The sequence below is a fragment of the Uloborus diversus genome, chromosome 4 (assembly GCF_026930045.1).
Source record: "Uloborus diversus isolate 005 chromosome 4, Udiv.v.3.1, whole genome shotgun sequence".
Lineage (NCBI taxonomy): Eukaryota > Metazoa > Arthropoda > Arachnida > Araneae > Uloboridae > Uloborus > Uloborus diversus.
In genome coordinates, this window is record NC_072734.1 from 31902655 (window position 1) to 31921529 (window position 18875).

The following is an 18875-nucleotide window of genomic DNA, read 5'->3' on the forward strand; positions in this document are numbered from 1 at the left end:
ACTTATGTTTACACAACACGTATATACTCGTGTACACACGCATATACTCGTGCATATACTTGTAACTATAAAAACAACCGAAACATACAAGTATTAGGGTTATTTATAATGGTTTTTCATCTATTTTTAACTATGACCACTTTACTCCATGCTATGACCACATTCCCCCACCCCATGAGATAAAGTGGTCATAAAAATATAGGGAAAATAAAGTGCTATAAAACTATTTAAATCTATTTTTTCTTTCCTAAAATTTAATGTACCGTATTCTTTAATAGTGCAATGTAAAATAACAACAAAAAAGTTGAAGAGTTTAAAGAATTTATTGTATTTACTATTCATCTAAGTTGAAAACTTACGATTTTATGACCACTTTACCCACCAGACCCTGCAGATTACGAGATGTTCATTATAGAGGGAGACTGGATAATGCATATGTATTTGCTGGGATCACCAAAATGTATTCAGAATATGGGGGTGTTCACATTAGGGGGTGTTCAGATGGAGAGAAAATCCGTATTAGAGCATTTTTGCAAATTTTTAAAAAGCATTCCTCTCTTTGGACTACAGTGGAACCTTGATAACTTGACACCCCAAGGGACCATGAAACATATCGACTTAAGCGAATGTCGCCTTACTAAGGTTCCAAAATTTGATTCCTAACGAGTTTCTGTACCACTTACGTACTAATGCTTAACATTCACATTATGAAAGTTAATTCTAGTAAATGAATTTCGTTTTCTTTATTTGAAAAGGATATAATAAAATTACTAATATTATTTGAATACCTCGTGAGGAATAAATTAATAATTTTTGAAAAGAGATTATAGCTTCTTGTCAGTCAGATAGAAAGTCCTGCTTACACTTGTTTGAAAAACATGTCATGGTGCCTTCTTTCTCTAGAGGACTGCCCTGGATACATCTATCCTAATCTTTTCTAGTCTTTTAGAATTGCACTAACAGCGCAAAGTGTGGTGGCTAAATAATTTGGATAGAATTCTTTAAAAGAACTTTCAAGAAAAGAACTAAGAAACTGCAGCAGAGTTTCCGCTACGGTCGCATTTTTCGCATAATGCGAAAACACTATCTGAATTGCGAAAATAAAGCAATGCATTTTCGCTTTTTTGCTCAAATAAAAAATAAATTAATTTTTTTTTAAAAAGGAGAAATCTATGATCCTAGAGAGGAAGCATGTATGGCGATAATCAACTTAATCTTTTTAAATCTTAGCTAAGATGTTTAAACTACAATTAAGTTCAATAACTATTAGTCTTATATCTAGCATTATGTCCCCCCAATAACTGCTTTATTAGGAGGAGGAGACTGCAACGTTCTAAACACCAATCGTGTTTTCTTTTTTTATTTTATGTTTTTAAAAATAGCTGTTGTACTTATTTTTTCAAAGATGTCACAGATGAAATATGAATTTTATTTTCACTTGAGATGAAACACACTGAGGCATATATAAATATATGAGAATGTGTAACATTTTAGCATTTTGCTAACATTTTCCCCTCAATTTTAGCTTTTATGCTAAAGAACTTTTGAACCTAGCTTAAACCCTGAACTGCAGCATAAAATTCTGAGAAAAGGTCAACATGAAAGGTTGTTGGTAACAAAAATTGGACTAGAACAGCAATTGGATGACGACTTTTAGGGGTTCCTGCAAATGTGTGTCCAGTTAGAGAGGTTTTCTCCCATTGAAATCAGCATTGGTGTAACCCTAAGAAAAATAAATGTGGAGTTACTAGGGTGGTTGAGTTATCCACGTATTGAGTTACTGAAGTGTCGTTCAACTTATATTACTGACACATATTATTGATTTAAATTTTTAAAGAGAAATTAGGCAATAAAATAATATTTGTGCAATCTTGACAAGAATAACATGAGGTAGTACAGTGTATGTTAAACTTGTTATAGCCAAAAACCATTTAATACAGTTATTAAGTAAAATGACTAGTAACTTATTAAAAAGTTATATTCATAAATTCATACCAAAAATTACCCCCCAAATCTTTTTTTTTTTTTTTTTAAATTCTGGCTGTACTAGTGCATCAGATATAGGGTTGGTCATTTTGCCGCAAAATGGTAAATCTGCCAGGACAAAGACAAAAACTGGGAAAAAACGGCAAAAATGGTGAAAACAGAAAAACTGTAATTATTTTAAAAATATACAAAACATTAATAAAAGTTTCTACATGATACAATGGAGATTTAATAATGTTTTCCGTAAACACTTATTTGATAATCAAAACAATTTAAAATAATACTAGAACAAAATTCTAAAAAGGTTGGAAATACATAAAATATCAAAACTTGGTCTTTGTTTACTGCAATGTTCAAAAAATAACAAAAATGTTCTGATGCAAGAGATTCAAGTGAATTTGGATGAGACTGAACTCTCCCCCACCCCCATTTTTCATTAATAAAATTTTAGTTTAAAAGAGTTTTACTTTCTTTTCCATATTTATATGACACCCCCCGTCCCCCATACAAATCATACTTTTACTCTTCAAATTTCTAACAGCATAGACAAATTATTACTTCTTGCAAAAAATAACTAAAATATAAGAACTTGTTAGATTGTTGCCATTTTTGTGATATTTCTACAAAAAATATAAATAACATTTTTTATATATTCAGTAAATTACCGCCCATTAGCCAGGGCTAAAGCAAAAATACGTGAAATACACCGCCAGCTCAGTCATTTCCAGCCGAGGACTGCAGTTTCATGCTTATTAGCACTCATCAGCCCGGCATAGGAAAGTGACTGAGCTGGAGATGGAAAACCTCTTAAGGAAGCCAAGAATGCGAAACAAACTGGTAGCCAATATAGAATTAGCAGCCCAGACGAGTGACCGAAGCAATGGTTCGGTTCAACTCGAAGATTGAACGCAAAGCAAGGTATATTCAGTAAATTACCGCCCATTAGCCAGGGCTAAAGCAGAAATACGTGAAATACACCGCCAGCTCAGTCATTTCCAGCCGAGGACTGCAGTTTCGTGCTTATTAGCACTCATCAGCCCGGCATAGGAAAGTGACTGAGCTGGAGATGGAAAACCTCTTAAGGAAGCCAAGAGTGCGAAACAAACTGGTAGCCAATATAGAATTAGCAGCCCAGACGAGTGACCGGTGTATTTCACGTATTTCTGCTTTAGCCCTGGCTAATGGGCGGTAATTTACTGAATATACCTTGCTTTGCGTTCAGTCTTCGAGTTGAACCGAACCATTGCTTCGGTCACTCGTCTGGGCTGCTAATTCTATATTGGCTACCAGTTTGTTTCGCACTCTTGGCTTCCTTAAGAGGTTTTCCATCTCCAGCTCAGTCACTTTCCTATGCCGGGCTGATGAGTGCTAATAAGCACGAAACTGCAGTCCTCGGCTGGAAATGACTGAGCTGGCGGTGTATTTCACGTATTTCTGCTTTAGCCCTGGCTAATGGGCGGTAATTTACTGAATATGCCTTGCTTTGCGTACAGTCTTCGAGTTGAACCGAACCATTGCTTCGGTCACTCGTCTGGGCTGCTAATTCTATATTGGCTACCAGTTTGTTTCGCACTCTTGGCTTCCTTAAGAGGTTTTCCATCTCCAGCTCAGTCACTTTCCTATGCCGGGCTGATGAGTGCTAATAAGCACGAAACTGCAGTCCTCGGCTGGAAATGACTGAGCTGGCGGTGTATTTCACGTATTTCTGCTTTAGCCCTGGCTAATGGGCGGTAATTTACTGAATATACCTTGCTTTGCGTTCAATCTTCGAGTTGAACCGAACCATTGCTTCGGTCACTCGTCTGGGCTGCTAATTCTATATTGGCTACCAGTTTGTTTCGCACTCTTTGCTTCCTTAAGAGGTTTTCCATCTCCAGCTCAGTCACTTTCCTATGCCGGGCTGATGAGTGCTAATAAGCACGAAACTGCAGTCCTCGGCTGGAAATGACTGAGCTGGCGGTGTATTTCACGTATTTCTGCTTTAGCCCTGGCTAATGGGCGGTAATTTACTGAATATACCTTGCTTTGCGTTCAATCTTCGAGTTGAACCGAACCATTGCTTCGGTCACTCGTCTGGGCTGCTAATTCTATATTGGCTACCAGTTTGTTTCGCACTCTTGGCTTCCTTAAGAGGTTTTCCATCTCCAGCTCAGTCACTTTCCTATGCCGGGCTGATGAGTGCTAATAAGCACGAAACTGCAGTCCTCGGCTGGAAATGACTGAGCTGGCGGTGTATTTCAAACATTTTTTATAGTTCAAAAAAATAAGCAGATGTAATAATTAATAAATAAACAGCAAGAAGGCTTTAAGTTAGGACTGTTGTTTGAAAGTTTAAACCTAAGTCAGTTTCGTTACTTTATTACTATTTACACACAGCCAGCTTTTTTATGTTTTGCATTCAATGCATTAAAAAAAGCATTTTACTAAAAACAGTGCAAACTTAACATTTAAATTACTGTCTCAGTGATGCATTGAATAATTTAAGTTTAAAAACACTAAAATTATTAGATTAGAGTTTAAATTACTAAACTTGTGAAACTAATTCCAATCAACATAGATAAAGCAATAAATAAAGCACATCTAATTTTGCAACTTTGTCAAAGATCAATTTTTGTCAGGACTGCTTTTACCATTTTCCCTCACGGTTTTTCGACTTTTGGCGAACCCTAGTCCGACTAATACAGAAATAATTGAGAGTTTATGAAGAAATAATCTTCAACAAGTTTCCCAACTAATGACTTAGGAGAGATAATTGCTTTAATGTAATGTAATGAATGTCTCAATTATTATTGTCAATTTTATAAAACAAAATTGAAATAAAATTATCAAAAAAAATTTAAGCACAAAAGGCTTACTTGTGCATAATCCTTTTCAATCACAGCTCTCATTTTCGTGAAATTTCTATAAAAAAATACATTACTTCTGTTAGTAATTTGAAAACACTTTCTATGGTTCAAAAAACTAAGCAGATGTAATAATAAATAAATATAATAGATAAATAAACAGTAAGAGCCTCCAAGAAACTACATATTTTACAAATATTGCGCTAATATACAGCTTAAATAATTGTAAGTTTGTTGAGAAAGTACATTAGAACCTAGAAAATATGGAGGTTTGCTTTGTTTCTCAGCCTTGCCCCCAGGTTGTACTTCAGATATAGAACTTTAAATCAACACATTCAATGCAAACAAACCGTTTGCTTCATGATAATCCTCATATATAAATATATATATATATATATATATATATTCATATATATATATATATAAATATATATATATATATATAAATATATAAATATATATATATATATGAATATATATATATATATATATATATATATATATATATATATATATATATATATATATATATATATATATATATATATATATATTATCGAATGATCAAGTAATGGTCCTGACCTCATCAACATTGAAACTCACTCCACAGCATGATAATTGGATAATATTCTCTGGAAATGTTTGACACGCAGAGAAATGCTTCATTTTGACGAGGCTGAACTGGATATGGTAACTTGATTGTTTTACTGGTAAGACTTGTGTCATTTCAGAGGAATGAAGAAACAAAAAAAAGGTCAACAATGAACATTATCTACAGGAGTTTAAAATTTATCCACTGGAGATAGAGGTTAAAATTTCAACTATCAAAATATCACCCAACACACAATGGCTTTGTTTAGAGACGTACCGAGTACTCGGTAATTACTCGGTACTCGGCATACTCGGCCAATTTGCCGAGCACTCGGTACTCGGCCAAATTCTGATCAGATACTCGGCCAATACCGAGTAGTTGCAAAAAATTGAATATTGTCCAAGACAGATACCAAAATTTATATTAAAAAAAAAGCAAGCATTATATTCTGCAATAATTTACAATTAAAATTTATAAGTCAAATTTAAATTTTGAGAATAATGAAGTTTGTAATGCTTCAGTGGTATAAATCTTTCATTTACTGTCCCCGAAGTTTATTAAACTCGTTTATTAAAAATTATGCAAAAAAAAGGCAAGTATAGAAAATATGGAATTTTTATATTAAAAATGGATATTTGCTACAAACAAAAATTAGTTATAAAAAATATAAAAATACCTTTGCTTAAAAAATTAAAGGAAATAAAACAATGTTAAAAGCACAGTGTAGGAACACTGCAGATACTGCCTTTTTCTATGCACTAAATGGGAGCTCGTGGATTTAAAGGCATCCGACAAAAGTTGGATTTTTTTGTTGAATGTCTTTACCTTCTCTAGCTCACATGTTATGCACTGAAAAAGACATTCCTTGTAAGGGGGGGGGGGGGGCGGAAACATGTGTCTGCAGTGTTCTTGCACATTTGTTTTATCTGCTTTAAAAAAATATTTATGTTTGGCGGACTAGAACTATAATTGATTGGTATACAGTGAAACCCCTCCTAACGGATACCCCTCTTATGCGGACAATTTTTAATTCCCCAGTTCCAATGCAAATAACATTATTAACCCCCTGTCCTGCGGACACCTCTCTATTGCGGACAAAAAAAATTGTCCTGTTAGTGTCCGCATTAGAGGGATTTTACTGTAATTTGTTTTAATTCCAACTTGATTAATTATACCTTTTATTTATTTATTTTTAATTTTAAAAATCATTTTTTGGTAAAATTTTTGACAAACAAAATTGTTTATATAATGCGTAATTAAATTTCACCAGGAATTTAGTTTTAAAAACTATTATATGGACAAGGAGGTCTATACTACTATTCCAATAAGTTCAAAATTCATCACATGTGTGTCGGTGGTTCTTGTTAAAACGTAATTGGTACTTGGTAACTCAGCCGAGTCGTGAAAGGCCGAGTACTCGGTAACTCGGTACTCGGCCGAGTAGTGAAAGGCCGAGTACTCGGTACTCGGCTACTCGGCCAAAGTGCTACTCGGTACGTCTCTAGCTTTGTTCAAATGTAGAAGCAATTTTAATCCGTCATATCTTGATGAGCGATTTTCTAGTTGATAAATAAATAAATAACACAGAACAATTATTCAACACTACAAAATCTATGTTACCTTATATCATCCAAGAAATCTGAATCTTGTTGGTGTTTCAATTGCAATTTCATCAACTGTTCACTGTGGACATTCTTTAAAACTGTAGTAACTTTCCCCTAAGAGAAAAAAATACATTTATTGTCATATACCATCAATACTCGTATATAAGTCAAGAAATTTAGTATAAAAAATGAAACTAAAAGCTAGGGGGTTGACATACAGGGGGCTGAACTACAGCCGACTACGCAAAAAGTGCGGGAATCACCATATTCACGAATTTTCCCAATAGTCGCGAACAAATGCTCATCTTATTAAAAATAATATAATGCGGCTACAGCATAGAATTTTATTGACAATTATTCAAAATAAAAGCAACATGTAACAAAAATTGTAATAGTGAAATCAAACACTTTACAAAAATCATGATTGCAGAAGTGAACCCTTTTTGTGCAAAAGAATAATAATTCGACGTTTTTTAACATAAAAATTTTCATTACAATTCAATTTCCTCTTTTTCATTAACGTTTACATTCAAAATTAACGGTAAAACATTACCGGTTTTTTCCAAAAAGTAGGGGTTCGACAAAAAGCAGGTTTTTGATTTTCTCTCGATTTTCGTCCTGAAAGTAGGGGGGTGTCGACTTATACGCAAGATCGACTTATAAGGGAGTATATACAATACCTATTTAAGTATAAAAACTAAACTTCAAAGAGAGTGTTAGAAATATAAATTTCAATTTAGGCATTATGATGGTACTTAAGATAAATTTTTAGCTGTCAAATTTAAAGATTCTGATGCCATAAACATAATAATGCTTTTAATGAATTAAATATACATATCAGAATTCTTTAAAAAATCGTGATGAAATTGAAATGCTACATATTTCCAGTAGCCCACTTTAAAAAAATTGTTTAAAAAAGTGTTGCAAAATATGCAGAAGAGAAGGATTTTTTGCAAAGGCAAAATCAGTAGCATTTCAAAATTTGTTTAAATTTATTCTTCATTTCAATCATTGCAATCACAATAAAAGGAGGAAGAAAAACTTAGATACAGCCCAAAACTTAAGGAGTCAAGCTTGGTGCTCAGATCTGCAAATCTAGGAGTCAAATCAAAATTTTTGGTCCCAAAATGCAGCTAATGAAGCTTATTTCAAACCCTGTTCAAAGACCATTGTTAAGAGATAAAATTGTCAGTTAAGATACAACAAAAACATAGTGTGACATTTGTCAGTTACCTAGAAATAGCATTCACAGATACAGATCAGGGGCCAATCCAGGATTTTTTTCTCGCTACCTATTTTTGTGAAAGTATTGCATCATTCTATTTTTGTGAAAGTTTTTTTTATCAGCATTGTTTTCGTGCAATTTTAGAGATATCCTAATTTTTATAAAAGAAGTAGTGGAACAAGTGAAATTTTAGTTCGAAAAGTGTAAATGTCATCTAGTATTATTTTTAACAGGTTTCTTTTTTTTTGGGGGGGGGGGTAGCTAAAAACCTAAGAAGTACGAAAAATACAATTGTAATTTCAGCTTAATGGTCTATGTACTGTGTATAATATAGGAAATTATGAGAAAAACGGTTCCTCAAAACAGATGTTTAAAGATTGTGATAATATTGCATAAATACACTTTGGTGAGAAACAGCTAAAAATTAGTTAAAATACTACAAAAAGGTTTCTATTTTAGCGATTGTTCATATAAACCTGCTTATAATTTTATTTTGTGAGTATATTTTGTTTTAAACAGAGAAACAAATTTTATATTTTAAAATGCGAATTTTTGTGAAATTTTCGATGTTTTTGTGAAGCTACTGATTTTATTACTTGATTTTTGTGAAAGTACCGATTTCAAAACAAGATTTTTGTGAAGGTACCGAAAAATGGTAGCAAAATCAGCCTGTATTGGGCCCGGCAGATGCAACTATTTAACCAAAACTTTTACTTTGTTTTTTTTTTACGTTTTTCAAATAGATCTCATTACTTAAGTGATTCTCTCTAGAAATTATTTGTTACATTACTAACGTTGTAAAAATGACATCACAATTCTATAACACATACATAAACTTAAAGAAACTTCTTCATACCCTTCCCCCCACACAGTAGCGTAACTACGGGGTCTGGCGCCCCTGGCGAACTTGAGAATTATGGCACAGGTTCACAGAATGCAATATAAAGTCTCATTCACCAATTATCACATTCACAAATTGTGCATGGTTAAAAGATAAAAAAAATCTGCTCCTTTATGGAAGTAAGTTACTGGATCATGACAAATATGCTCCATGAGACATTTTAAAATGCTAGCATTACTGATCTGAAAACGGAATTGTTTTAACTATGAAAAGCTAAAAAATGTTCTGATTGTTGTACAAACTTTGTACTCAATTTTAGAAATAAAATGAAGGAGTTTTGAAGGAGTAAAATGAGATTTTGAAGGAATACTTTTGAGCTATCTTTAAATGTTCTCACACTTCGTTTTCAACAGATTTGACCCCCTTCGTCACATTTTCCTCCTTACTCCTTCCCTTGTCACATGTTATATTTTTCATAAACATATTGTTACAATAACTGTGTGATGTCACTTTTTGGCACCCTCTCTCTTCCCCTTGTCACAATTTCATGAGCTCGTATCCTCTTTAAGGCATGACATCACTTGTGGACGACTCTTTTTACAATGCCAAAACTGCAATTTACCCAATAATTGTTTCTTTAAAACAATAACTTAATATAGCACATCGACTTATGTATTTTTAAATATTTAAATATTAATTAGACAAAACTTTTGCTGCTGAGAGTGTGATGGAGAAAAAAGCAATAAACTTGAAAAAATAGCCAAGCACCATTTAAGCATGATTTACTACACTTATGAAATGTCTGTCATCTAATAATATTTTCACGTTCAACTTTTATGACTACTATAACCTATTTGTAAATCATATATTTATGGGGAAATATATCAAATTATTACATTAAAATCACTCTTATATCTTCGCCCTAGTGATGAAGTCAAGCTGTTGATTGAAGTATTTCAAATCACTGTCATAGAAGACGATTATGGAGTCTAAATCTAAAAAAGGAGTTTTGAAGAAGTTAAAACCAAAATGAAGGAGTTTGAAGGGCCCTTCAAAAAAATTTCCTAAATGAAGGAATATAGGAGGAGTTTTGAAGGAGCGTACGAACCATGCTGTAGAGCTCAATCCAACTACTGTTTTTTTTCCAGGACAGAGATTTTCAACTGACATGAGATTGGAATTTTTTTTACTATTTTGTACAGAACGTGACAGTAAATGTATTTGTGGGGGGCTACATGCAGTCAACATTGTCAAATTGAGCTAAGTCTTTCCATTTATTTAATTAGATGACAAGAATTGATCTGTATATTAAAGCAAACACTGTAGTCTGAGGGAATATCAGCTGCAAGTTTGAATTAATGAAGAAATGAAGTTCAGAGAAGTGACAATGCTTTGGGTATGCTGTTGGGAAAGCAACTTTGATAATCTTAAAGACGAACAGACTGCAAAGTTTACATTGTAGGTAAATTAAAATATAGCTATCACTGCAATTCAAATGCTACATCTTGCTCCCAGTCAGATTATATTAACACCTGATGTAGCTTTTATTTTTCTTTTCCTAACCACCCAAGACAATGTAATACTACAAAGCACTACATTATTAGTATTGTTACTGTTTTACATATTATACTTTTAAAAAGAAAAAAAGAAAAAATAAGTAAAGATATGCAAATTAAGGGATGACCCTGTTGATTTTCCCCTGTAAAAGATGATATTTTAAGAAAGAAATTGTTTGTAATTACCAAGAAAAGCTATATTTGAACTAATTTTGTTAGTGGCCATTTTAAAGAAGTACTAAACTGATGTACATCCAGTACTAGCTTTTTTTCTTATGAAATACAATTTATATTCACTACACCGTCAAATTTGTCACCTGCACTGATCACTATTCTTTTAGAAATTGTTCAACCAAGTAGCAGATTTGAACAGTGTCACACCCGTCACAAATTCTGTCACACCTCTCACAACACAAAAAAAAAATTCTGTTAGGTAAAAAAATAATAAATTCATCAAAAACATCACGATTTAAGTTTCATTTGAGTGTCTTTTAACAGGAGAAAAATGCTATATAGTCATGAAACATTAAAATATTCACAGGAATTTCTAGAAATATGAGTGCAGTTGAAAACTCATGTCTCGCAAACGTCAAAAGGTTTTAAAAAATTTCTTTAAAAAAGTTAAAAAATTGAAGTCCTACAGTTTGCTTCAAATCAATTATTCAAGCAAATGCATAGTTAAACATGATTAAAATACTTTGTTAGTATTTGTTAACTGATTTAGTGCTCAAAATTTTGGTTCAATCATGAAAAAAGTGTCTGAATGTCACACCCGTCACAATGGAATTGCCGATCACTCACACGTACATGAACAATTTTTGTTTTTAATAAATAAATAAACAAAAAACAGGTTTCAATCAGGGTTTGAAAATATCATGGTATTTTCAAAATAATCCGAAATTTTGATATACAGTGGCTTCCAAAAGTGTTCGTACACCTTGAAATTTTGTAGTAAAACCAAAATAACGCAAAACTGAATTTGAATATGAAATCCAATTTTTTTTCACACCATTCCTATGCCATTCTAAATAAAACCCAGTGGTTTTTTTTTTTTTCAAAATATTGCCAGATTTTATTTTTGAAATTTGTCAAAAAACCATGAGACAGAAAAAATACGCTATAAAAGTCATTGTACACTGAAATATTTTTGAATTAATTCATGATTAAAATTATCATATGTGGTTTTTTTATTATTTTTGCATTGTAATGACACTGTAAAGTCATTTGCCTTTAATTTTTTGTTTATTTATTCCCTAATATTCTGCTTATTATTTTTAAATGGCAGGTATGTGTAGAAAACAACAAACACGATTCGAAATTTGATTTTGTTCCCTCACTTTAGCGATAAATTGGTTTGAAATGTCTCTAAATTAGTTAATTTATACCATTCTATAGTGAAGTGCTTGATTAAATGGTTTATAAACAAGAATCAGATCTCAAACAATGTAAGAAAAGGTCAACTGGCAAAGTTAATAAAGCGAAATCAGGGTTTACAGTTAAAAAAATTACGAAAAATACACATTTGAGCGTCGAAAAAGTTTCTGCAGAATTGAGTGAAACATTTTACGTTTAATTTTCACCTAAAATTGTTCGCCAAGTTTTCTGATTATCTGGATTAAAGGGGACCTCTTCCCGCAGAAATTTTCTGGTTCGTGCGGAAAAAAAAGCACCATAAAATCAATGATAAATAAGCTCAAAACGTTTTGGAACAACGTCTTATTTATAGATGAAAATAAATTCAATATTTTGGGTTAAATTGTCACTAGAAGAAAAAATGAGGAATTTAATCTTAAGAACTTAGCTGGATCAGTTAATCAGGACGGTGAAGGTGTTTTTGTGTGAGGGTGTATAACAGCACCGGGACTTGGAAATATGGAATTTTTTGATGAAATAATGCATCATGCTGTTCACTTAAATATTTCAAAAAACAATTTTAAACTATTGGCCCAAAATTTGGCAATCGGAAACAACTTCGCTTTTTTACTTTATTCTATATCTAATATATAGAAGAAAGTATTGGATTCGTGCAAATTTTCGAATTTTGAATTTTGACGAATTCGAACGTTTTGAGGTGTGCTGAGTCCATTTCGACTATTTTTGGAAAATGTCTGTCTGTCTGTGTGTGTGTGTGTCCAGTTTTTTGTGGCCGCTCTACAGCAAAAACTACCGCATGAAATCGAATGAAATTTAGTAAACATATGTGCCCCTATGTGAACTTGTGCCCATTGGTTTTTGGCGCGAATTCCTCTAAGGGGGGTGGAGCAATGGGACGTTTTTTGAGTTACGCGTGCTTGCTATTCCTCAGGAAGTAACTGGCGGAATCAAACAAAATTTGGTCCATATGTTGTCAATAACAGGAACAGGTGCTGATTCAATTTTGGTGTCAATAACTCAAACGGGGGTTGAGCTATAGAACGTTTTTTGTCGTCAGTTGTGACTGCTGTATCTCAAGAAATAATGAACCGAATGAAAGAAAAAATTTTCAGCAAGTAGCCCTTAGTGCGTATAAGAGCTGATTTTATTTTCAGCTAAAAAGGGGTAGCGCAATCGCCTGTTCTTTTTTTCCATTGTGAGTGCCCTATCTCAAGAAGTAATGCTACGTTCTGGTTGAAATTTGGAATATATGTGAATCCATATGTAAACATAAACAGGCTTTGGTTCAATTTTGGTGCCAATCGCGCCAAGAGGTGCCAATTTATTTTTATTATCATTATTTTTAGCGAATAAAAATAGCTTTACTAATACAACAATAAGAAAGATAAATCGTAATAGATTATCGTCTGCGTATTTCTCGTGATTTTAATTGTATCTAAGTGATCGGAAATATTATCTCAATGGTTTAAAATTTTTAACTGTTGCCATCTTATGTTTGTTAACAAATAACATATTTGTAATTAATTCAAGCAAGGCTTTTAAAATAATTTACAATTTTAGCTCTTTGCTTTGCTTTTGCAATAATTCAGACATTGGGATGGTCGTCATGTTTTTGCATGTAATTTTGTTTTTGTTGGGAATATTGCTTCCTCGTCAAGCATGGGGAGGGATCAGAAAAAAAAAAAAGAAAAGAAAAATATAGAAGAAAGTTTCGTGATGGCCACAGCCACAACATACTAGTTTTTTTTATCAAGATAATGATAAGAAGTACACGTTTGCATTTGGTGCCGCAAAAATTGTCCTTAAACTGAGAAATATCTCCTCAATCACCAGATTTAAACTTAATGGAACATATTTGAAGATATCTGGTGGCTAGATTATGAAAATACACCATTGAAACGAAAAGCGAACTAGAAACAGTAAGATTGGAAGTGCAACTGAATACTTACTCAGAAAGTGCATAAATAAAGTGAAAGAAAAAACAATGAAATCTATTCCCAGACGTTTAAAAGCTGTTGTTGATACTGTATGATATTCTACTAAATAATAATTTTGTAAAAAGTAAGATTATTTACTTATTTTTTGACACTTTTTCAAAGTGTACAAAGACTTTTGTAAAATAAAATTTCCGGCACTTTTTTGTTTTTGATTTTTAAAAAATTAAATTTTAATGTTTTAATAAAAATTTTCGTGTAGTTTTGTTAAAAATAGATCATAAATCTTATAATTAAATACCAATTCCGAAATATTAATTCTAACCAATGCATAGGGGCCTATTTCATTGAAAAGTCATAGGTGTACGAACACTTTTGGGAGCCACTGTATATGATATTTTGACATATATCCGATATTTTCAATAAGCACTAACTAAAGTCTTAAAAATAGTAAATGCGTCCTCAAATCATTCTTTATTTTCTTACATCATTTTTACAAAATGTAGACTTAAAATTAAGATTCCTTCCATTATTTATATAATATTTCATTCTACATTTTAATCAATTTTAATGGAGTTAATTAAGGCTGCTTTACCTACTCACTTTCCTTCTGTTAGCTACTTTTAGTTATAATATGATCCAGAAATAAAAAATATGCATTAGTCCTGCACAGTTGTATAAGACATTTTCTTTTTTTCTGACCAACATTTAATGTCCAATTAGGCTTTTTTAATATGAATTACAATTGTTACTTTACTAATAATTTTATGAATATGAAATAAAAAAGGAATATTATAGAACTTTGATGCATTAATGATGCATTAATATATCATAAAAATATAGTTCATAACTTTTTGCTTATTTTTTATCAGGGTTGGTAAAAAAAATTTTTTTCAAAAAAAAACCCAAAAAAACTGGGTTTTTTGGTTTAAACCAGGTTTTTTTGGTTTAAATCGTGTTTTTTTTTTTTTTTTGGTTTAAATACTATTTGCAAGAAAAACAATTAGTTTTCGGAAGGTAATTAAGGTTCCATGTAACAGTTATTCAATAGTCACATTATACCTAATTTCTTGATTAATTAAAGAGATACAGGGGTCTGGCCAGAGCAAATTTGGGTCCGTTAACGGACCCTTCACAAAAATCCGATCAACGAAAACGAACCTTTCACAATATCCCGATCAACCAAAACGGACCCTTCACAAAATTCGGATAAACAAAAACGGATCTTTCACAAATTGTTTATTGAAAGAGCAAATCTCAAATTAAAATAATACAGCATATTTAAAGTTAAATTAAAGGAATCAACTTTTACAAAATCAGCTAATTTTGCAAAAGTAAAAAAAAAAATCCACTCTTTTGATGCTCCTGCAAGCCATAAATAATTACTACCGCCAAATAAATATAATGCCTGTTGTTGGTTTTTGAAAGAAATTAACAGCTGAAAGTCAGTTTGGTTTATAATTTTGCTTGTTTGTTTCATGCAGCGGTGTTGTTGTAAGCTTCTTTGGAAAAGCGTCAACATTCTCTGAATAGGCATAGTAAGCACTTTTCTCCCCACTCATGATTTAATCATCAAAAATAGTCGATTCTCACTAATGCGATCCCACTTACAGGAAAGGGCTACAACGCGAGTTTTTCATGAGTAAAGAATTTTAGAGCTAACGCGAATTCCTCATTGACAATACGATTTTTAGCCTACTTTCCCAGTAAAAGTCAGAAAAAGAAGAAAAAAGCATGAAAGAAGGCTCAATGCATCTTAAAAATATCGTGAAAGACAAAAAAATATCAAAATAATTAAAATAATTAAATAAATATTGAAAAATTAAAAATTGGAAAGTAGGGTATTGAGATGGGGAAAAATGTCTGTCGGTCTGTCTGTCCCCTCCTAACAACTTTTGAATGAATAGTCCGATTCGGAAAAACTTTTTTTTGTTCGAAAGATCTCGGCGAGGATATCTCATTCCCATATTTTACTTTTTGATTTGAACTATTTTTTGTTCAATTTTGAACAGTTCAAAAAAAAACTTAACATTAGCGTCTACGGGGAAATTCAAGGCAATTCCGAACTGTGAGGCGAATTAGCTTCAAACAAACTTTGTAGGAAAAAGCTTTTGATGAAAAACTTGTATGTAAAATATCTTTTTGATTTGAACAATTTTCCGTTCAATTTTGAACAGTTCAAATCTCTTAACAATAGCGCTTAAGGGGAACTGAAAGTCAATGTAGATTCTGTACTTGAAGGCGGATTTACTTCAAACAAATTTTGTTGGAAATAACTCTTGACGCCAAACTCCAGAGGTCGACTCCGAGAATTTAGGGGCACTTGACTCCGACTCCTGTTCCCGACAATCAATCGGACTCCGACTCTGACTTTGTAGCTTTGGCAAACATTTACACACGGAAGACAAATCACCGACTCCGATTCTTAAATTTTCGACTCCGACTCCTTTATCTCAAAATGAGATTGACTTCGACTCCGACTCCGCAGCTATGGTTTTAACTGTGAAATAATTATTGTTGATATGACTTGTTCTTATTTTTACACTAAAGTTTCAATTTAGGTACGCAGTTTTTAGCGAATAAACTCAAAGTCATTTGTTTCTGCATGACGATAGATAGTTGCAGACATTTTTTTTTTTTTTGACAATGAAAATTATTTCTTTAAGTTGACATTTTATTGTTTTTTTTTTGTTTTGGTTTTAAGTGCATTAATTTATTTAAAAAAAGTTTTTGGCAACAGGGGAAAAAGACGATTTTTTTTTTTTGATATGATGTATTTATTTTAATGAGCTTATTAATTTTAATTACTATTTTTTCATTTTTAAAGTTGTTAAAGATTTTTTTTAATGGAAAAAAGTGTATTAGCTGCTTTGTTTAAAAGTTGCTGCTATTTTATTTGTTCGTTTTTTTTTCTTTTTTTTACGCATCTAATTTTTTTAGATGAGTGAGGAATATTTTATTCCTAGAAATCAGCTTAAAGTATTTTAAAAATATGTTTGAAAAAATTTGCGATTTTAGCTATTTTTGAGAATATTGATCAGGTACTAGAAAGTAGTATGGGTATACGGGAAAGTAGGCTCGTCTAGTTCTAGACAGAACTTCTTGTTTTTTTCTGGAAGGAAGTATTGGCTTTGTTATTGGCTACAAATATTGATTTCGTGAATGTTATTACATCCCTTTAGCATCACTGACAACAGCGAAAGTTCTCATACCAAACGAGTATACGTAGCGCGTTAGTGAATTAAAATAACCACTCAGCATCTTTCATTTATTTATTTATATTTTCATTCTAATTATGAAAGGTGATGAAATAGAATGACGCCTTCATGCGCTGTTTCATCTTAAATTTGAAGATGGGAAGAAAAGGAAAGTTCCTGCCAAAAAAAAAAGGTTAAGATTCTCGATATGCTTGAACACTACTAAATGTCGACGGCAGCACGAAAATAAGTATGAGCGAATTTTTCATACGAAAAGTCAAAACAACAGAACTTAGAACTTAGACTTCAGAACTTAGTTTCAACATTGAATTGCAGAGTATCTAAGCAAAGTAAATATGTATTATGAAAATGGAAGTTGCTCTTGTACTGTGGATTAAAGAGTTTAGGAAGAGAGGCTGTTGTCATAAATGGAATCGTTATAAAAGACAAGACGAAGCAACCGTATTGAAAAGAAAGGATCAGAAATCATCACCATCTTTATTTTTCAACTCATGAACATTATTACTCGTACTGTATCTACTGTATAATACTATTATAGTGCAGCTTTTTATTATTACTACATACTGTGCATGTCATGTTGTTTTATTTTATGTCTTTCCCATTGATCATTCATTTTGTGCAACTTAAAGTATTTTACGTGAAAAAGACAACTTTTTAAAAAAAAAAAAACAGTAAAAGTTCAGTTCTTTATGTGAGAAACTGTAATATATAGTTGAGGAATACTTTAAAGCAATTTAAGGGGTGTTTAACAGTGTCTAAAAGAATTTGGTATGTTTCTAAAAAATTGTATACGTACATTTCTCTACAACGCGAAATTTCGACTTATGCAAGGAGTTTTGGAACGCATCCCTTGCGAAGTCGGGACTCGACTGTACAACAAAATGAATTTAGAACTGCAAAGGATAGTATGGGTGGGGCGGATGTGATCGCTTCAGATAGGGTTACAAAATTCAAACTTATCGCCACTTAGCATCTGGCGGTGTAATGTTTAACTGTTTATCGCCACTTAGTGTCTGGTGGTGCGATGTTAAACTGTTATTTTGGGAGAAAGTTATATGGGTTTGGTTTTTCGATGCTAAAAAGGATAATAAACTTTAAATGCACTTTTATTTACCGTTTTTTTTTCCTATAGATGCCTACATTTTGAAAAACGCAATCTTTTTACATCCAATATGAGAATCATATTTTATTCTTTTTTTCAAGCTAACTTCGCTTTATTAGGATGCAAATAAATGAAAAGTCTCTTTATTTTTGTAACAAAGCTTATCTCAAGTTTTAAAAGTGGAATACCATTTTCTTTTATGAGTCAATAATTAAAATGCTGAATCGATGGTTTATTTTATTTATTTATTTATTTTTGCTTCAACTGTGTCCAGATATTAATGATATGTTTATCATAGGACCCTAAAATGCAATTCAAAAGTAATTTTAACAAAAATATTTATTTTACAAGCTGTTTTTATACTTTTGATGCCTTCACTTTGAGGATTGCAATCTCTTTGCATCCGCTGTGGAAATCTGATTTTTCGAATTTTCGATGTTTAGTACGCTTAGTTAAGAGGTAAACAAATAAAATGTTTTTTTATTTTTGTAAAAATCACGGAGTTCATAAGGTTTGAACGAAACTGTGCTCTTAAACAGTGTCTTGGGCTAAAAAGTTAAATTCTGAACCCCTGCCTGAATTTTTTTTTTAGTTATTTTA

At 32.0% G+C, this 18875-nt stretch overlaps 1 protein-coding gene across 1 annotated transcript in view; it reads right to left on the reverse strand.

Annotated features, from left to right (window-relative positions):
* The window catches only part of LOC129220010 (protein nervous wreck-like), a 78363-nt gene that overhangs the window by 49759 nt on the left and 9729 nt on the right, over positions 1–18875 (reverse strand). Inside the window, exons 2-3 of the mRNA XM_054854338.1 lie at positions 7042–7139; positions 4842–4887 (exon numbers count right to left, since the gene is read on the reverse strand). Of these exons, the coding sequence (XP_054710313.1) occupies positions 4842–4887; positions 7042–7139 (144 nt within the window). The remainder of the gene's footprint in view (positions 1–4841; positions 4888–7041; positions 7140–18875) is intronic.